This window comes from Andrographis paniculata, unplaced genomic scaffold (assembly GCF_009805555.1).
Source record: "Andrographis paniculata isolate CXL003 unplaced genomic scaffold, ASM980555v1 Contig14END, whole genome shotgun sequence".
Classification (NCBI taxonomy): domain Eukaryota; kingdom Viridiplantae; phylum Streptophyta; class Magnoliopsida; order Lamiales; family Acanthaceae; genus Andrographis; species Andrographis paniculata.
This window is the reverse complement of record NW_026137424.1, coordinates 2,461,136-2,482,493: the sequence shown is the minus strand read 5'-3', so window position 1 is coordinate 2,482,493 and position 21,358 is coordinate 2,461,136. Positions and strand designations below refer to the sequence as shown.

At 32.8% G+C, this 21,358-nt stretch overlaps 4 protein-coding genes across 5 annotated transcripts; 3 read left to right on the top strand and 1 right to left on the bottom strand.

Annotated features, from left to right (window-relative positions):
• The first annotated feature begins 1,453 nt into the window (after positions 1-1,453).
• On the top strand, positions 1,454-4,240 carry LOC127257956 (nudix hydrolase 23, chloroplastic). The gene is made up of 7 exons (XM_051284561.1): positions 1,454-1,973; positions 2,927-3,058; positions 3,204-3,280; positions 3,348-3,483; positions 3,599-3,739; positions 3,831-3,895; positions 4,020-4,240. Exons 1-7 carry the CDS (start codon positions 1,665-1,667, stop codon positions 4,078-4,080), a joined length of 921 nt encoding a protein of 306 aa, XP_051140518.1. The 5' UTR covers positions 1,454-1,664; the 3' UTR covers positions 4,081-4,240.
• A 174-nt stretch (positions 4,241-4,414) lies between these two features.
• Positions 4,415-6,832, top strand: LOC127257951 (probable plastid-lipid-associated protein 13, chloroplastic). The gene is made up of 7 exons (XM_051284548.1): positions 4,415-4,771; positions 5,083-5,204; positions 5,288-5,371; positions 5,613-5,709; positions 5,993-6,209; positions 6,330-6,382; positions 6,513-6,832. The coding sequence occupies exons 1-7, from the start codon at positions 4,520-4,522 to the stop codon at positions 6,606-6,608; spliced, it is 921 nt and encodes a 306-aa protein (XP_051140505.1). The 5' UTR covers positions 4,415-4,519; the 3' UTR covers positions 6,609-6,832.
• Positions 6,833-6,962: 130 nt separating this feature from the next.
• On the bottom strand, positions 6,963-10,521 carry LOC127257964 (zinc finger CCCH domain-containing protein 14-like). The gene is made up of 3 exons (XM_051284571.1): positions 10,229-10,521; positions 9,517-9,577; positions 6,963-7,965 (listed from the first exon to the last, which is right to left on the bottom strand). The coding sequence occupies exons 1-3, from the start codon at positions 10,290-10,292 to the stop codon at positions 7,203-7,205; spliced, it is 888 nt and encodes a 295-aa protein (XP_051140528.1). The 5' UTR covers positions 10,293-10,521; the 3' UTR covers positions 6,963-7,202.
• Positions 10,522-10,738: 217 nt separating this feature from the next.
• On the top strand, positions 10,739-13,862 carry LOC127257938 (enoyl-[acyl-carrier-protein] reductase [NADH] 1, chloroplastic-like). Of its 2 annotated transcripts, none has more exons than XM_051284527.1 (13): positions 10,739-10,904; positions 11,222-11,515; positions 11,614-11,723; positions 11,820-11,875; positions 11,968-12,052; positions 12,126-12,173; positions 12,563-12,637; positions 12,726-12,837; positions 12,921-12,972; positions 13,051-13,102; positions 13,179-13,236; positions 13,313-13,411; positions 13,495-13,862. In XM_051284527.1, exons 2-13 carry the CDS (start codon positions 11,239-11,241, stop codon positions 13,650-13,652), a joined length of 1,182 nt encoding a protein of 393 aa, XP_051140484.1. In that variant the 5' UTR covers positions 10,739-10,904; positions 11,222-11,238; the 3' UTR covers positions 13,653-13,862. The 2 variants fall into 2 exon arrangements, with proteins under 2 accessions (XP_051140484.1, XP_051140493.1); XM_051284536.1 differs by having other exon boundaries at positions 10,744-10,904; positions 11,232-11,515.
• Positions 13,863-21,358: the final 7,496 nt, after the last annotated feature.

Below are 21,358 nucleotides of genomic sequence, written 5' to 3'. Positions count from 1 at the left end.
AAGTAAAATCAATTTAGAGCGCGACTAAATAATATTTTCTCCGTCCTACGTTGGATGTTTGAGTCACAGTAGACACGAGAATTTAGTATAAATATAATTAATAATATATTAGTAAAAATAATATAAATAATTATAGATTAAGATAACTATTTAGTTTTATTAAAATTTAAAAAATAAATAAATTAAAAAATAAAAAATGAGATTAAAATGTATAATTATTTTCTAAAAAAAATGTGGCATAAAATGCAGAACGGACGGACAAAAACGGCAATATAAATCTGATAGGTGAAACAGAGGGTATAATAATTTAAAATTAGTGTTACTAATCTACACAAAAAAATAAATTCAGAGAGTGTTTTAATAATAATAATAATAATAATAATAATAATAATAATTGATTTTCAATTGTGGGTTATTATAGCGTGTGTTACTACTGCAGGAGGAGGTGGTGGTGGTGGAAGAAGGTAAATATGGAGGTTGGTGCGTGCAATACTGTTTCACTTCACAATTATTAAAAAGATTTCTAACTCCATTTCCATTTCCATTGCATTTCTGTCCTTCCATTCCAAGCAAGCCCAACAGCTCTTTTTTCTTAATTTTCTTCTCTGGCTTGTCTGATGTGATTTGTCTTTACCGAATTTAATTTGCAAGATATTAGATTCGGTCGGGATTTACTCAATGCAAAATATTAGGTTCAATTGGAGTTTACTCGATAAGCAATTTCGAATAACAAATGCGAATTCCTACGTCATTAATATATATATATATATTCCATTTCATTCCACCTTAATCATTTTGAAGCTAATATTTTTTTATTTTTTATTTTTACAAAATTTAATCATAATCATCAATCCACAATAAATCTAAGGTCATCTCCAACCACACGTCAAGATTGACGTTGCAACTGCAATTATCCGCCCCGGGTCTCCAATTCAGTGCCAATTGCAATACCATTTCTTGTGTTTGCTACAGTGCAACACCGCGTTTATGGTGTCTTTGTTTTTCTATTTGTTTTATTTTTTACAAATTGTAAATTTAACTTTTAAATTAATTTTTTTTTTAAATTTTTTAAAAAAATTATTTAAAATTATAAAAATAAAAAATTATTTAAAATAATATAAAAAATTGAATATTTAAAAAATAATAGGAAAAAATGAAGTTATGATTAAAGTAAAATTACTGTAGCAATGAATGTAAATTTAAATTTTAGTATAATAAAATAAATAAAAGTTGAATGTTTAATTTGATGCTTTCGTAAACAAAAGTTTATGGATATCATCGTATTCACTCTTGATGTTAGATTTGACTGTATCAAGTTTGTAGTGAAAAAGAGAAAAGAAAAAGAATTTGACCTAAATGGAGTTTCACCACATACACATATGATACGATGGATGATAATATGCTGTGCTGTGGTAAAAAGAGGTAATCCTTCTTCTTCGTCGTCTTCACTCAACGTCAGGAAACAAAAGCAAAGCAAAGCGAAGCAGCACACCCACCAGACTCTGCCTATTACTACTATTGCCTGCCTTGTCTGATTTGTATGTAATTCCATTCCCATTCCCACACACCTACCAAAAAATCTCGCCCATGTTACCAGCTAACTGTAGGCTGTAGCTATTTCCACCGCTGAGAAAAACATTGCAGACTGACTCGACTCGTCTATAATGCTAAAAGCTATTCAGATTCTCGGTTCATCTTCCTCGTCCTCGTCCTCTGGCTGCTGTTTTTCCCTCCCCAATCGACTCAGGAACCCTCATCCCAATCTTCTCATAATTTCTCGAAAGCCAATTGAACCCGCAGTTCCCGACTCGGGTTATCGGGATTCGGATTCTTCCAAACCACATTCCGCGTCTGCGGCTCCTCCACTTCGCAAGGGTTGCTTCTTCAGAGCTTGCCGAATGTCCCACTCCCGCAATCACTCTGGGGCTTCTCCTTCTTCCCCGTCCGCCACCTCTGTTGCGATTCACACCTCCGTGAGTGCTAGGGCTAGGGCTGCTTTCATGATCTTAATCTTCCTTCCTGGCTTCGATTTTGAATGTTTGCTCCGGCCTTCTTTGCTCTGTCTTCGTTTAGTTTGTGTTGGGCTTATTAATTAAGTTGAATTGAAAATAGGTCATTTACATTCCATTCTGCTTCGTTTTCATGGATATCAAAGTGATAGAGATTAGTGGGATGCTTATTTCTTCCTCTTTTCCTAGAGTATATGACTATGAAACATGTCAATTTACAGAAAGTTTCAGTGAACAAGTTTGATTGTGCATTTTCAAGATAAAATGGCCTCTTGTTGAGGAGATATACTGAGATTCTTTGTTTTGATGATGATCATCATAATAATGTTTACTTCCATTGCCATTTGACCACTATAATAATTTCAATTTGGTTAGATGAACTTTTTACACAATAGCAGCAACTGCAATTTGTTGGTGATGAAGCTCGCAATAATTCGAATTCAAGATCTCCAATTAGTATTGTTTAGTGTTAGTGAGTATTAAAATCAAACCAGGACAAGCAGTGGAATTTGATAGGAGAAGAAATAGCTATATCTACACGGCTAACTGCATTGTTCCTTGGTAGCAAAAGTATGTCATCAGTTAAATAATTAATTATCTATATCTTAGTTGTTTGAACATGTCTCCACCTTCACACCACATTCCTTTTTAGTCAAGTTTAGCATGTGGATGAGTTGTTGCCGAACTTTAACACCGGACACCCCTGCACTGCACATGAATTGTTAACTGGCTATGCCATCTAGATATTCAGGCATGCTGGATGCATTACTTTCATATTATTTATTTCTTGTTAGAGTCCTCATTGTTACAAATATATATATATATATATTGTGCTCTTTTCGAGTTGCTTTCTTTATTTGCACTCTTCCATTGCCGCTGTTATTTCTAACTGTGTGCTTAGTTTGTGACAACCACAGGGCAGTAGTAAGAAAATAAACTTCTGCCAGTGGTGTGGAGGCCCAACAAAGCATGAGATTCCCGATGGGGAGGAAAAGAGAAGAGCTATTTGCACCCAGTGTGGGAAAATAGCTTATGAGAATCCAAAAATGGTGAGTGTGTTTGGAATAGTGGAAAACAAAAATAGGAGAATGGCCCAGAACAGATTCTCTTTTGCATTATATCCATTTTTATTATTCTTAGATATAAAAAACTTGAAGAGAAGCCACTTCTTCTTATTTGGATTTCTGTGGTTAGGTGGTGGGTTGCCTCATCGAGCACGAAGACAAGATATTGTTATGTAAAAGGAAGATCCAGCCGTCATATGGCCTCTGGTAAGCTTTGGGCACTGACACTTTTTCCCAGTGAGGTTCCACATGTAAAACATATGTATATATACAGGACACTTCCTGCTGGATACATGGAGATTGGGGAATCTGCTGCTGAAGGGGCAAGTCGGGAGACGTGGGAGGAGGCAAATGCAGAGGTGGAAGTGCTGTCACCATTCGCTCAGCTGGACATCCCTCTGATTGGCCAGGTAAGAAAGATTAGAATCAAGCAGCCTCATCCATTTTGTGTGAATACATACATGCTCAGTATCTCATCTCCTCCATCATGTTGAAACTAGTTGCTTTAATGCCTGATGTGGACAGACTTACGTCATTTTCCTGGCAAAGTTGAAGAGGCCTCATTTTTCGCCAGGTCCAGAATCCTCAGAATGCCGGCTATTTGCAATGGAGGATATTCCATTCGATTCTTTGGCATTCTCGTCAATGCTAGTCACCTTGAAACTGGTAAGTAGGATCCTATGAATCTTTTTCTAGGTTTGTGTAGGGGGTAATATTTGATCGGTATGTATGGTAACGGTAATGGTAATGGTTGTAGTACATTGAAGATAAAAAGCTGGGATTGGGAAGACCCAAGTTTCACTACGGCATCATCAACAAGAGGTGGTCGAGCTATTTCTTTGAAAAGCCTATTTGTTTAATTTCTCTTTCTTACAAGATGATGTATTGATGTGTGTGTATGTATGTATGTATTCATTCATTGCCGAATGAATTTGCTTGCGGGCAGGCCGGGAACGAGCCCTTCGGAGATCCACGCCTACACTCTCGATCACCATATGAGGTGTTGAATCCTTGTAGCTTCCTCTGCTTCAATGGAGCGTAGAACGAACAAGATTTTGTGTAATATTGATGACGGATACCATGAAAATGACAATGACAATGACAATGACAATGATGTTGTGTGTTTTGTGCTTTGTGTTTTCTATATGTGCAATTATTTAATTCAAATCTGTTGGTGATCGATCGATAGCATCATTTGTAACTTAAATCACGTTTGGAGCTCTACAGCTACAGGTCGAGATGAAAGTGGAGCGGGCGTGGAATAATCGGATCCGGATCCAATCCGAACCCGACGACCCACCCATTCATCGTTTATTATAATACTACTATAAAATAAAAAACTCAGCGGCATCAGTAGTCATTGAGTTCGTTGTTCGTCCGCCGTCCGTCCGCCCGTCCGCCATAGCGCAATCGGGAAAAAGATTTCCTTCTTTCTGTTCGCTCCCAATGGCAATCTCAATCTCAATTGCAATGCACGCCATCTCGTTCCCTTCCAACCTACGCTTTTCTTCTGCTGCATCTTCATCTCAGCCTAGTGCCGCTGCGTTTAATTTTGTAGAGAACAGCTATGGCTGCACCAGACCTAAATTGCGTCGGAACTGTAGGCCTGTAATGGTGCAGCAAACTGTGCAAGGGCCATCCTCTGCTTATGCGAAGGAAATGGAAAGGCTTTCTGCTAAAGAATCTCTGCTTCTTGCTGTAAGATGCTGAACAATTCTTTATTTTTCTATTTTACTTGCTGTTTCTGTAAATTTCATTACAATTCGTGTGTCTGCTGCTGTGGTTGACTTTTAGCCATAATTTGCTAGTTGCTTATCATGTTTAATCTTCATCCTACCTATTCTTCTCTTTACCCCAAATAGGTTGCTTCATGTGAATGACTGAATAAATGTTGTGATGCGAATACAAATTCATCTGTGATATTTGTGAGAATTGCTTGATTTTTTACAGCTAACGAACGATTCTTTATGAAGCTCAGTTAGGTTTATCATTTGTTGAATGTGTTTTAGTTCAGAGATGCTGGGGGGTTTGAGGCATTGGTCACTGGGAAGACAACAGATTTACAAAGAATTGATGTGAATGAAAGAATAGTTAGCCTCGAGCGCCTTAATCCTACCCCTCGACCGACAACGTATGCTACTCTTTTGTCCACAAACATTTAGGTCTGCCATTGTTTCTGTACGAGGCGTTCATTGTGTGATCCTGGTTATTCAGGTCACCTTTTTTGGAAGGCCAATGGAATTTTGAGTGGTTTGGAGCAGGAAGCCTGGGGCTCTTTGCTGCTCAGGTTTTGTTTGTGTAAGTTACCACCCTTCACATCAATGATTTCTTGCACTTTTTGATATAATGCCAGGCTGTATCAAAATGAACTTTCTTGCTATCTGAATACTGGGTTGAAGATATTAGGTTAATTCTCCTAAATGATTAAAGAAAGCTTCAAGCGTAATTCAGGGGCTTTTATGCATGAGAATTCAGTGGATTTTCTACTTCTTCTCAAGCAGACTATAATTATGGTGAGGATTACAATGTTCTTCTGCAGGAGGTCTCCTCCAGAATTAGCAAATCTATCGAAAATGGATGTCATAATCAAGGATGGATATGCCAAAGTTTCAGCTAATCTCAAGTTACTTAATTCGGTATTAGCTTCTTCCTTGCAATTTTCTCTGTTATATGTCAAACCTTGGTTTTCTGCGCAGCCATACTACTGAATCGAGAGGAATATTACCTTCAGTCACCAGAGTTTTCTGGAAGATTTACTAGAAAGACTCACAAATTTTTTAGTTTTAAAGAGATTTTTAAATTGGATTTCCATGAGAACTATATCTGCTCCAGACACGTATTCCCGACAGTAAACTGGAGAATGAAAGTTGGGAAGTTATTTGGTTTTATTTTGTCCACTTTATGCCTGGTTAACTGCAGATAGAAAGCAACTTTATCATCTCGGCCAAGTTATCTGTTGAGGGGCCACTTCGAATGAAAGAGGAATATATTGAGGGGGTGATAGAATCCCCGAGAGTTAATGAAGAATCGATACCACAGCAGCTGAAGGGTGCACTTGGTCAGGCAACAAACACGTTGCAGCAGCTTCCTGCCCCCATTAAGGATGCTGTGTCTGGTGGACTGAAGGTTCCTCTTGGTAATCAATCGATTTTAGATAGATATCATCGATGAACCCTCAAAATCATCTCTGCTTCATGTATGAGTTAAAATATCTGATTCATCTATTTTCTACTTTTGTCGTCCAATGCCTTTTCAGGTGGGAGATTTGAGAGGCTGTTTATGATTTCGTATCTGGACGATGAGATTCTGGTATGCTTATTATCAGCCTCTAACTCTATGAGTTGGTTAAATATCCACAAATGATTCTCCCCTCCCATGAATTTTCACTTGGAAGAGCATATCATATATGATGATGATGATATATCTACTGCTGCTGCAGATAATAAGGGATACTACCGGTGTGCCGGAAGTTCTGACAAGACTAGATCCCGGACCGTCAGTCATGGCAGAACCCATGGCAGAGTATGAAAGTTGAAAGGTACTGCTGCTACTAGTGTAGTAACCTTATGTTGTACATTGGCAAAGAGATGAGTCTGTTATATATGCCATCATCCCTCCCTGAAAAAGAACAAACTGGGAAGAAACCATCAAAGCTCATTAACATCATCATCATAATAAGAACAACATACTTAATACATTATGGCAACATCTTCCCCTCCTAATTTATCATGCGGGCTAGTTGATTGATTATTACTTGTCTGTCTGTCTGTCACCACACTCTCATTAGACAATGAATTCCACAGGTACAGCCATTAATTTTTTATTATTTCCATAGCCTAAACAGGAATTCATAAAAGTAATAATGAAATATTGAATGTCAAACTTAACGAGCAGGAAACAGGAATTCATAAAATGCTAAGAAAAAACACAAGACAGAAAAAGAAGGGTCTCAAATTATCCATCCATCCAAACAACACAAGAACCAAACTAGCACTAGCAGCAACTAACATACCCAAAATTCAGAACCTGTTAGTCAGTTAACAAACCATTGCCTCACCTCACCTCACCTCACCTCACCACATCCACTTTAATCAATCAATCAATCCAACGGCTGCATTGCGCTTTATTTTCACACACCAGGCTTGCGGAGCTCAGCCACCCCGTGTGCAAAATGGCACTTATCCCCAAAGGTGCACGACCCTTTGGAGAAGTTCTCGCACAGCTTCGTCTTCAAGTTGTTCCCAGGCCCTCTGTTTGCGCCTCCACCTCCGCCATGTGCTTTTCCCATCAAAGTGCTGCTACTGCTACTGTTACTGCTGATGCTCACAATCACCTCTCGTACCATCGCACTTGCCTCTTGGATCTGCTCGAATGTGCCCTCCAGCTCAATGTTCCTCAGATTCGGATCCATCTCGTGCTCCCTAACATACAACTTCACTCCAGTTTGCCTGCAAATCTGTTTGGAGTTCACTCCTCCCTTCCCAATCACAGCACCGGCTAGGGAAGCATCCACGCTGATCTTGGCTGTGGCAGATGCACCAAAGCCTGCTGCAGCAGGCCCTGGTAGAGATGGCTCTGCTCGAGCTCCATAGTGACCAGGGAGAGCCCCGAAAGCACGGGAATGAGGATCATCCTGGAATGATGTAATGGGCTTGCCGAGCTCCCATTCTCCATGAGCAAAGTGACACTTGTCGCCGTACTTGCAGCCTTCAGCAGTTTTGTATCTGTTGCATATCTTGGTCTTGACTAGAGCTGGAGCAGAGCCATTCTGGATATGGTGCGATCCAGAGGTTGTTGCAGGGGGTAGGTTCATCATCTGCGCAACAGCATTATAGCCACCAGGAACATAGTGAAGGAAGTGGCAATTCTCCCCGAATGGACAACCAGAAGTGCTGCAGATTTGAGTAAAAAACAAATATCACATCTGATGCTCACATTTTTCAGGATAGCAAATAATCCGGCATTCATCACTTGAATACAGAATCTGATAGACCCTAAGCCACAGCCAGTAAAACCAAGGATGTGTTTATTTTCCCCATTATTCAGCTATTCAATATGTTTATGTTCCCTCAAAAAGCATCACATACAGATCCCTTTTTCCCATATAAAAAACATCACATCTAACCACTATTTTCACCTCAAAAACATCAAACCAAAACACACAAAACAACAAACCCCAAATTTTGGTATACTATTTCATTATATAACTACTGAAAACACAAGAAAAAGTGGAATCCAGATTTCAAGGCTCAAGTTCAAGAATATTGCTGAGATACATAATACCAGCCAACCCACATTCAGACACCAATATAAACAGGGCGGGTAGCTTGGCAGAGACAATTTAATATGCTTTATTAAGTAAAATATTGCCCCCTACCTATGCAGTTATGCCCAAATTAAGTTCTTCAAATAGTATCTAACTTATCAAAGGAAACATTCCAAACGCAAAAACAGTGAGGGAAACAAAAGGGGTTGAAGACCACTAAAGGTAATCCTTTCTACTGTGACAAATAATACACATCCCAAATCCCCAATTGAGTTTTCTTTCTTTTATTCTCATGTTGTGCATTTCATACAAGAAGTGTGGGCAGATTTTGTTGTTTTTGCATGGGTCTCTAAACACAATGCAGTATTGCTACAAAGGGGAAGCTCTATAATCTATAAGAATATCAATTCAAAATCACAAACAATTTCCCATTAAGTAATCTCTAATAAAATCTATCCTTATCATACAGCATATGCATTGTATAACAGCAAATTGAGATGCAAGTGCAAAACTAATCACCAGAACGCCTGATGATTTATCGTTATTCAGAAAAAGCAGTCAATACTTCCAAGTTTCTCTCAGTATATCTTTCACAAGAAAACCAGTATACTAGCTTCCAGATCATTAAAACAGATACAAATCCCTAACATGCTGAGATAAGACTAAGATCAGTTAAGAGTATGATTCAGAGAAGTTCTTAAGCAACGTAAAATTTTGTTATTGAAAACTTGATGATTAATATCAGAATTAAAAATGAAGACTTCTAAGCATAAACAATGCTCCTGTTACTAACATGCCAGATGTGCAACACAGTTAGTCAATAACAAAATGCTAAATTTTGCCAAAATGCAAAATTAAGCTTCCAAACATAAAAGGATTGGTGCATATCCCAAATGAGAATATTGAAAGCTGATTATAATAATAATCTCCATTGACACCAATTGGCTGTAAAAGACTTAAACGTGATTACGAATCTATGTGCATCAAATCTCAAGATGTCAATGTAATATTATTTATTAAAATCATTCATGTATCCACAAAGTATAATATTAAATAATATTCATGATGTAGCCAATGGTTCATGAATGCAACAGAAGCTTTTATTTCATATACCACTTGTCTCTGTTCATGAACATCCAAATTTCAAAGATTATATTAGGCAGGTTGAGATTTGAACCTGAAAAACTTCGTGCATGGCTTCGATTTGCTTCCTATACCACTTGAAAAGGAGTCGATTTCTGTTGCAAAACATTAATTACTTTTTCTCGGTTAGAATTTACCTTGATTCTTACGTTATTAATATGAAAAAATCTACAACATATAAATTTTTTACAAGGCTTTTAACGAATTACACTTGTGAAAAATAATAAATGTAATCCACATCATAAATTACACTAACATCTTAGCAGAACTTACTTTTTCAACAGAACGATCCCATTCACATGATTAACCAGAAAACATATCCCATCAAGTTAACAATAACTTAAAGCCCTTTTTGTTAATCAAATTAAATCTACACGACTGCAACACAGGACGCTAACTTCACCAAAATCAGTATATGCATATATATACACATTTATAGGCTTCAATAAGACTCCTACCAAAAGCTAGTAATACAAACAAGTAAAGAAACTGTCCCCCGTTAACTACCAAACGTTTCACATTCCCATATTTACAACCCCCGAACCCCTTAGACCTAGCTTCTGGAACACATTGAAATAACAAAGAAAGGAAACGTTTGCCCAAGGCACGTTTGCTGATTCATGTATGTAATCGAAATGCGAAAGGGCAATGAGAAGTTTCCGAGTCGCTACTGCATAGACGCGAGCTTTAACAAAAATTTAGAAACTCAAAATCAAAACCACAAAAAGAAGAGACAGCAATATAACCTAGCTTAGATTTCTTCAGGGCGCCGTTAGCAAATTCACCTCCAGGCCTCTTCCGCATGTCCATGGCTAACAGATCAGGATTTTCGACAACGAAATACTCGAATAAAACACCAGAGTGGATGTAGTTACCCTGAACTAATTACAACAGAGAAGCAAAAGAAGGCGCGAATCAATTTATCAACCCCGACCCCATTCTACACCTAGGGTTTCTATCTTTAACCAAGGCTGAGGGGATGGCGATGAATCTAGCAGAGCTGCTGCAGACGCCAATCCAAAAAAGGACTTAAAATAAACACACTTATCGATATATATATGCAGAGCTGTATAGAATTAGAGAGAGAAAAAGAGGCACTTATGGAAAGAAAACGGCGTCACGTGCCCTCTACCCGTGGCGCGTGCACAAGAACTGGGCCCAAGGCCCATCACAAAAGCCCAAAACAAGGGGCAAAATAGTCATTCCAGATGACGGCGAATCTGCCAAAGTGAAGCTCCCATTTCTCGCACTCATAGCGGCGCTTTCAAAGCTTCCCATCAGTCTACACCAAACAACAGCATAGTTTGTATCGAAACCCATATATTTGACGGGCTACCCTCTCTTCTTAGCTCTACATACATACATTCATTGCAAACGACTAGATTGAGTTAAGGGTTTGTTGTACTCTCTCTCTCTACAAAGGTATGCTTGCTTCCGATCGAAATGATGTTTTGATCCGTATGAACACGACACGACGAGCTTGATCTGTTGTTATTTCTGTGTACCTGTGTTTATAGGAGTTTTCGTTTTTGTGTATATCGTGAATACATTGCTGGGAAGCTATATTCCGTCCACTTTCTTCGTTCGAATGAATAATCTTAATATTTATTTTTAAGCAAGCCTGATGTTGTGTGCCGTTAGGTTTCCTACGATGATTTTTCATCTAACCTCGTTTGTCCTTTTGTGTGCCTGCTTTGATTTATCGTACATTTCTGTGTTGTTTTGATCCTAATTTGCAGCATTCTCTAGATTGAATATGGCAGCAAGTGCAACTCCTAGTTCTCAAATTTTGGCACCAAAGCCTTGCCTTTCCTCGTTCCGTAAAATCTCCAGATCAAGCATTGCATATTTTGCTAATGAAACCAACAGCATATCTTTTGCAAAGCTTAAGAGCTCGTCATTCATCCCTACAACACAGCCTTTTGCCCAAAAGTACAGCTGCAGTCAGTCTAAATTCGAAAGACATGTTGTAAAAGCAGCGTCTGGAGAAAGCGAGAAACAGCCATTGCAGGGGTTGCCTGTTGATCTTAGAGGTCGGATTGCAGCCATATATTTGCTACTATCTCATAGATGCTTTATGAATTTGATTGTGTTTGTAGTACGATTACGCTGTGTTTTGTTTCGTCTACAGGGAAGAGAGCATTTATTGCTGGTGTGGCCGATGACAATGGGTATGGATGGGCAATTGCGAAGTCTCTCGCTGCTGCAGGTGCTGAAATTCTTGTCGGCACATGGGTCCCGGTACGTATATGAGCATTATATTATCCTCTTTGCATCATTACTAATTGATCTATCTCAAGCTGTGTTGTTTATCTTTATTACAATCTCATCTTTCAGGCACTGAATATCTTTGAGAGCAGCCTACGACGAGGAAAGTTTGACGAATCGCGAGTGTAAGTATAGATTGTTTTATGCCTGACAACTATACATGTTTTCATTCAGCTTGTCTAATAATGACTTGTCCTGGTATCCTGTGTAACTGTAGGCTGCCTGATGGTTCTTTGATGGAAATTACAAAAGTCTATCCACTGGATGCAGTTTATGACTCTCCCGAGGATGTTCCTGAAGATGTAAGTATTTTCATGGTACTTCTGGAGTTAGGATATATTTGTTCTGTCTAAATTCATGTGTGCGTTGATGCAGGTCAAAGCAAACAAACGCTATTCAGGATCTTCAAATTGGACTGTGAAGGTCTTAGCTTCAAACCACCTCCACTTTCCTTTTTCCTATTTCTATTTTGTGCTAATTTCGACGATGTTAAAATATATACCTGAAAAGAGTCTGATATTGCTTCCTTTTCACCTAAAAAGGCACTCAAATTATGGTCAAGGAGGCCGAAAAATCTAGAGTTTACTTTTGTTAATGGATAGAACTACATGCTTGTAATATATGCCCTCATTCTCCTTTCTCTGATATCTGTTGAAAGTTCCAATAAATTATCACCCTCTTCCATTGATTAGAAGGTTTTGATCACATTTTTTATCAAGAACCTCTAGATTAGTTTGATCATATTTGCTCACACACAAAACCCCTTGTTCTTCAGCACGGGATCCCTCATCGAACCTGATCTTATCTTGCAGGAAGTTGCTGAATTGGTGAAACAGGATTTTGGCACAATTGATATTCTTGTGCATTCACTTGCCAATGGTCCAGAGGTGTGTATTTGCATGTATTTTTATCTTCTTTTTGTTGTCATTATGTGATTCTGAACTGACCGGAGTTTTTTAAACTGTGTACATTTAGGTTATTAAGCCACTTCTCGAAACATCCAGATATGGGTACCTCGCTGCAGTCTCTGCATCTAGTTATTCCTTTGTTTCTCTTCTCAAGCATTTTCTTCCTATCATGAATCCTGGTATGTTATCATTCTCCTATATGACCTGTAATATTTCCCAATAAAGCGTCGTAAAGTTAGTTTCTTTACCCTGTTGTTGACAGGTGGCTCCACAATATCTTTGACATACATTGCATCTGAGAGGATAATTCCAGGGTATGTGTTCCTTAATTTCGGAACAGAATATGATTTTACTTTCTATACGATAGGAGTCACCTTGTATTCTTTCTGCAGATATGGAGGGGGCATGAGTTCTGCAAAAGCTGCACTCGAGAGTGACACGAGAGTAAGTTTCCCGGACATGGTCTAGTCTCATTGTTTTTCCACACAATGATGTCCTAAGAAACTATCCACTTGCTTAGGTGCTGGCCTTTGAAGCTGGACGAAAGCACGGTATCAGGGTCAACACCATTTCTGCCGGTATTTAGCTTCTGCTTACATGGTCTCTGATCTTTCAAAGATTGTTTGTCTGGTTATAACGGTGTATTTTGCTCAGGGCCATTAAGAAGCCGTGCTGCAAAGGCTATCGGATTCATCGACATGATGATAGACTACTCCCTGGAAAACGCCCCTCTGCAGAAGGAGCTCACTGCAGGTGAGTACTGTATATTGTGAAGTTTGCAGTTGCATTGTATTTCTGAAAACCGGACCCTAAAACCCGACACAAATGAATCGCAGATGAGGTCGGGAATGCTGCTGCCTTTCTAGCGTCGCCATTGGCATCAGCCATCACCGGCACAATGGTTTACGTTGACAATGGTCTGAATGCAATGGGAGTCGGTGTTGACAGCCCAGTTTTCCGCGATCTCGACATCCCAACATCCCGGACGAACTGAGAGGCTCAGCGGCTTAGAAAGAAGGAACAAACTTGAGTGAGAGTTTTGATGATCAAGGAATAATCGTTGGGCTTGTCATATCTGTCTTTATTTATCTCTCAGTTTAGACAGGCAGTTGATAACTTTATGTACTTTGGATCGATCTCATTCGTGAATCAGAACCACCCGTGTTTGCCATTCGCAATAACCATAAACATTAATTAGCCTTTCTGCATCATGGAATGCCCAAGAAGCAACTCCAAATTTTCAAACATGCACGGGGGCATTTTTGGGACTCTAATAAATCATTGACCCAATCGGAGAATTTCTCCGGCGGCCATTTCTGCCTTCAAATCTTTCTCAGCTGTCCATTCTGAGCTTCAACAATGCTCATCTGTTTGGAATCTCCGGCGCAAATTCCTGGTCTGAATGAGAAATTCAGAATGCTCAGGGGGATCGTAGCTCTCCGCATCCCTAAACCTGTCGAAGCCTTCATCGTCTTCGTCGATTATTTCCAAAATGAGCCGATGATCTCTGCAGAATTTGTGTGTGTGTGTGTCTGTGCATCAAATGGAGATACGGCGGAGGACGGGGCGGCGGTCCTAGAAATAGAATGACGTCAGGTCCGGTTGGGGATTTGGCATATTTCGTCTTAAGACAAAAAAACATCAAAATTGGTCTAAAAAAAAAAACAATTTTGATCTTTATAAATATATAATCATTAATTCAAGGATCCATCCGCATCCATTTAAAAAATTAACTAAAAGTAAAGAATGTCCGGTGGTTGGGGGTTGAAATTACGAAATAGCGCTTGGTTTATCTAGTGTGACTTTATTGTTATATATATATATATATATATATATTTTATTATTCCTATAACACTACCAATCACATAACGTTTGTTATTATTAAAAGTTTTTTACCCTTTGATAAGAGAATCAAACTATTATTACTTTAATATTTCATTTGTCCACTAAAATTAGCTTATTTATCTGACATAGAGATTAAAAATATATATATTTTATTGAAAAAAATATATATATAGTAAAAAAAAAAATTGGTTAGAAGTATTTTTATAAATTTGTAGAAATTAAAGTAAATAAAATAAATAATATAATAAAAGTAGTGGTATTTGTTGTAAATAAAATTTTGTTCTTTTATCCAAAATTTTTCTAACATGTTTTTCGAAAACACTAAGGGTGTGTTTGTTTGGGGGTTTGGATTTTGAGTTGGAATTTGAATAGTTGTATGTTGTGATATAAATAGGCGTTGATACGATGTATATAAAAAATAAAAAATAAATGTTTGATTTGATATTTTTTAGGGAAAAAAATTAGCATGAATAGTAAATTTAAAATCCAATCCCCAAACAAACACACCCTAAATATACTACACATTTTTTTTATTATTATTATTACCTACACAATTCTATGTACCTAGCATAAAAAAATATTTTCTCAAACCAAAACACAAAAAAACACACCCTAAGTGTAGAAGGAATGAAAATATTAAATTTTAATTTGTTAACTTTATAATTTAAGTAATATGATCAATTTAACGGATAGAATAAAAAAATAATATTAAATTTGACAGAAGAATAAAATATATATTTAAAAAATAATATAGGCTCCATTTAGATTTTACATAGAAATTTTAAAAGTAATCAATTGATTATTTAATTTAATATTTTGTAAAAAAAAAAAAAAAATTTACTAATATATATATAGAAAAATTACTATCCACTAATAACAACGAAGGTTTCAAAAAGTATATATAGCCATAATATTCTAAATAAATTTCAATAAATAAATATTAAATAGATATAAATACATAGAAAGATATATAAAAATAATCAAATCCTAACTAAAATTAATATATAAATTCTACATATTATAAAAATATTAGAAATACTTTTTAAAAATGAATTTAAATGCTCAATCTCAAATCAAATCACCCATCAATTTTTCTATAAATATATGCTAATGCCTTTGATATACAATAATCTTTTTACCATGTTGTATCATTTAAGTATATATCTTTGTTGCTATAGTAAAAACAATTCTAAATTAATGTCAAAATACTTTTGATTAATACAAAAATTACAAATATATCATTATATATATTTCGTCTGTTTCATAAAAATTGATTTATTTTTTATTTTTATCTTTCCCACAACAATTGACACATTTTTATTTAGGTAAAAATTATTAAATTTTATATACTTATAAATCAAACTCACTTAAAAAAAAAAAAAAAAGAAAATCACTAAAAAATTTTAATAATATTTATGAAGACGTGTTACACCTAAAAAATCTAAAAATTCTATAATTATAATTTTTTAAAGTAAAAAATTATAAAAAAATTTAGTGGAGGAACTTGAAAATTGGACAATGTAGACAATGAAAACAATAAATGCACCCATAGAATTAAGAGTGCGGAGCTCTTCCAAGAAGTGCAATGTTAAAATTTACCATACGTTACCAGATTAAATTATTTTATTGTAAAACACCCCCAATATAAATGATCCGTTATATATTTATATCATATGTAATTAAATAAATTTGAAAAATTCACTTTACACCATCGTCAAGTAATCTTTAATTTTACAAAATTTTGGATTTTTAATACTATTTTTGTATTTAAAAATATATTATTTTTAATTATTTAATATATTTAGGGCTCTTATTTTTATTTTTATCATTAATCAGTTTGAAGTACCGGTATATAGCTATAATTATATTTTTGTATTATTTATTTTATATTTTGGTTTAAATTCAAGTCTACTTATATGTATATCTATAGCTGACGAGAGGAAAGCGAATCAGATCCCGGGAAGAAAACCATAGGAAATACATGTATCAAAATAGTACATATCATGTATATAATTAGCATACACTAATATATGTATATATATATATATATATTGACCAATATAGTAGGAATACATACCCATATGTTAACTTTTTCGTCCGCAATAATTAGAGTATTTGGATCTGATACGGAGATTAAGAAAAATAAATATTTTATTAAATAAAATAATAAAAGTAAAAAAAAGTTGAAAGTATTTTAAAAAATTTAGTTAAAAATTTAAAAAAATAGAGAGCAGATAATAAAAATAATAACATTTATTGTAAAATTTGTTGATTTTGTCAAAATTAATAGTAAGATAAATTCAACGTACATATAAAAAAAACTAAAAATAAAAAATAGTATACATTATATATTCAGGCCACGGTCCCGAGCCAATCCATATATATTAATATTAGTAAATTTTATTTAAAATAAAATATTTAAGTAAAAAATTACTCTCTTCCTCCATGAAATTTAGATTATTTGGGCTCAAAATAAAAATAAATATTTTATTTAAAAAATTAAAAAAAAGTAAAAAAAATAGTTTGAGGTGTTTTTGAAAATTTAATTATAAATTAAAGAAAATTAAGAGATAATGCAGTAGAGTGAGTGTATTTATTCGCGAATAAATGTTGAATAAAGGTAATAATTAAATAATGACTTTTGAATTTTTCAAATATAATAATGAGGCAAATTTAATCGACAAAAAGAGTCTTTTGTATTTTTTTACATAAATTATTTTAATATTAAATTGTTTATATATTAATTATGTTATTATTTGTATGTTTTAATGGGTTTGTTTAAGTTTACAATTTTATAGGAGTATTATATTTTATCGTGAGTTAAGTCAAAGTTGTGAAAAAATTATAGAGAATTATATTTTATATATTTTTGTTATTTTTATTTTCATGTATATATATTTAAATTTGTATGTCTTATTTTTATTTTTTGGGTAATATTAAAAAAAATTATATATTTTATAAACACTAAGCAAATATTTTTATTTGAATTATTTTTTTTTTTTAAATTTAACTATTCATTAAAAAATTTATTTAAAAAACATTAAATTTTATTTTTTTATATTATACTAAAAATAAATTTTATGTCAAAAATGTCACATTAATTTTATATTTATATTTTGATCCTTAAATATACAATTTTATAACTATATTTAAATTTAAAAATATCTATTTATTATTATATTAATATACAAAATATATTTAATAGCCCTTTTTTTTTTATTTTGCCCGGACCTTAAGAAAGGTCAGAATCAGATCTGTATATATTAATTAACAGTAGCACATATGTATTATTCTCATATATCTTTAATTAGTTCGTATTAGTAATAAATTATATAATGCCTATATTTGTTGTGCTACTACATTATATTTTTAAAATTCAACTTATTGCATTTATATTATGGTAACTTAAATTATGTGATATGAATTTATTTATTATATATTATCTATTTATATGTCATCTGTTGTTAGCAAGATCGTTATGCAATAATATTGTCATCCAAAATTTACTAAAAATTTATAAGAATAGTTTTTTATTTTCCATTGAAATGCATGTTTTTTTCTTTATGTTTTCATTAAAAATATATTCTCATTTGTGTTTGTTTTTATATTTTAAATAAAGAATACCATTCTATTATTCAATTTGTATATTTTCTAATAAAAATATATTAATTTTATACTACAAAATATTATATTAAAATATTATTTAAATAAAAATTGTAATTGATGATTTATTTCAAATCGATTTCAAATTACAACTAATAAACTTTATATATATATATATATTTACCTTTTTAATATAAAAATAAAATATGTTTTATGATAGAATTAGTAATTGTTTTATGATAGAATTAGTAATTAATAAAGTTCAATAGTACAAAAATATTATTGATAAAAAATATTATGAATATATATATATATATATTTTTGATATACTAATATTTTATGAAAGAAAAATATAACACTTCTACAAAAATTACGAAAATAATGTGTAAGTAAATAAAATGAAATCAAATGCTAAATAAACAAAGTAATCAATTCTTTATATTTTAATTGTACTTTATGTATCCCAAATATATATAATATGTTATTTATTTATTTATTTATTTATTTTATTGCGGTGAAAGTATTTTCTTTGTTAATATCAAAATATTTTTAAATTTTAATGCAATTGAAACAATTGTATTTGTAAATAGGCAAGTGTGTTTGTTTTATCTTTTGGTTTAAAGATTTTTTTTTTTTTTTTTTTTTTAATGTAAAATATAGAAAATTGTATAGATAATATAAAAATAATGAAGGTAGGAAGTATACTAATTCTTTTTTGAAAAATGTGTTGAAATTTTTTTGTTAAAGAAACAAATTATTAAAATATTGTACAAATTTTTAAAAGTCATTTATCCCTAATAAGAAAAACAATTATTTTAATACAAATTAAAAATAATATTAGACTCTATTTAGATAGAAATTGTAAAAGTTCTATAAATTTTTTAAGATATTAAAAAATATAAGTATCGAATATAATGTAGGCAAAATTATATGCAACTCGTTTGTGGTTTGAACATTTTGCACTATTATCATTCTTTGATTTAGAAACTGTATGAGAATCCCTCGTAATTTAGAAAATATTATACAAAATTTTAAAAAATTTGTGCTAGAGTATTTCGTGTTTTCAAAACTATTACACAGAAACTCTTAAAAAAATGAATTTTATGCATATTTTTTAAATACACGAAGGCTTACGATATTTCTAAATCATGAGGAAAAATGATACTCCTTTTGCTCCAAAATAATAAGGACATTTGAGATGAACATGAGAATTAAATAATACTAGTATTATATTGATAATGAGTGTAAATGTGTTTTTAAAATAATAAAATACTCCTATTTTATATAATTTATGAAAAAAGTGAGGATATTTTTGTAAAAAGGTGGGGATGTAATAATAACAATAGAAATAAAACTATTATTTTGAGACATGATGAAAATGATAAAATGAGAATATTATTTTGGAACGGAGAGTGTACAAACTTTTTTAATATAGAAAAGAATTATTTATAATTTTACCCAATATAATCAAATTTCAATAAATTTATATAAATATATGAAAAATAGAAAGGTAATCAAATAAATTCTATATAATATGGAAAATTATAAATATTTTTTTAAAATTAACTTAAATGGTCAATTTCTAAAATAAATCCATCAAATTTTCTATAAAAAGTAATCTAATGCATTAATCTACAATTCAACTACTAAATTATATTTACTCCATCCCGGCCTAACAACTATTATTATTATTATTATTATATATTTCACTCACATATATATATATATTATTTTAAGGTAAAAATAAATTAAATATATTTATTTTTTATATAAATTTAAAAAATATTATTATAATTAGTATGAAATTTATACACAAAATATAAAAATATTAAAAGAAAATATATTTTTTACTGATAAACACTATTACTTTTTAATATAATGCACAATAAAATTACCTTTTATGGACAAATGGAGAAATATGTTTTAAACAAATCACAACTATTATAAAGTTAATACATATAGACTATAATTTTGTAAACTAAAAGTTTATAAAAAATTTAGTGGTTTTTTTTTTTTTTTTAAAAGAATTTCCTAATAGTTTTGTTTATATGTTGTTAAAGTGAACAATATATTATTAAGTATGATTATTTTGTTTTTGATCTAAAATATGTTTGGATCTAGTTAAGCACTTAAATCTATTTTGATAAGTATTTAATTTTGTCACATGTACATCAACCATCCAATAAATTATAATGTGAATGCAAAATGTAAATTATTTAATTACTTCCTTCAGAACTAGATTTGAATTTAGTTATTTAAGTCATTAATTTTTTTTTTAATAATTTTAAATTCAAATCAATACTATTCATTATGTCATATTTTTTAATAAAATTATATTATTTTTTCTCATAAAATATATGTCAAAATACTTAGTTTTGTTTGTCCAATATTTTCTTTTGGATGCAATTTTTAATATATATTTTCTATTTTTTTCATAAAAATCTAATTGTTTTTTTATATTACTGAGCCAATTCTTATATCTCATTTTAAAAAAAATTAAAATGAAATCAAACTAAACAACCAAATCCTTAATTTGCTATTTAAACATTCATAAACGGTCCTGAATAAATTACAAAATTACAACACTGACATGAGGTATTTAATTTTTTATAATCTGAAATATAGTGATATAGTAAATTATGAAAAAAAGAGTAATTTGATGCAAAGAATTATTATTATTACTGTGCGGGTGTGGCGAATAAGTAATAACGGTTGAGGACAGGAGAATTGAGGTGTCATTTATTTTGTTCATTAGTGATTTTTGGTGTCTGAATCATTTTATGATAAGAAAATCTCATCCACGCAACCAAGGAAGAAAGAGTAAAAGTAAAGTTAGAATAATAAGTGAATGGCATGGCATGGCAGCTGGGTCATTTTAAACCCTATGTTAATAATGTTTGTTTGGTTTGGGGTCCAACCAAACTGACCCTTATTCCAATTTTACATACACTCATATTTCAAATTAACAATTCATTAAACTTTAATTAATTTTATTATATTATGCCATGCCCATTTCTAAACTCATTTAAATCGAAGCCGAGAGAGCGGAGCCGAACCGAGCCGAGCCGAGGTGAGGCAGCCGTTTAGGTATGGTATATAAATAGGAGACGGGAACAGAAACACAACCCTAGGTGCGAGCGATAACAGCACACACAGCACAACACACGATACACTTTCCTCCTCCTCCTCCTCCTCCTCCATGACTTGAACAATTGCAAATCAAATCAAATCTCTCTGCAAAAAACCAACACA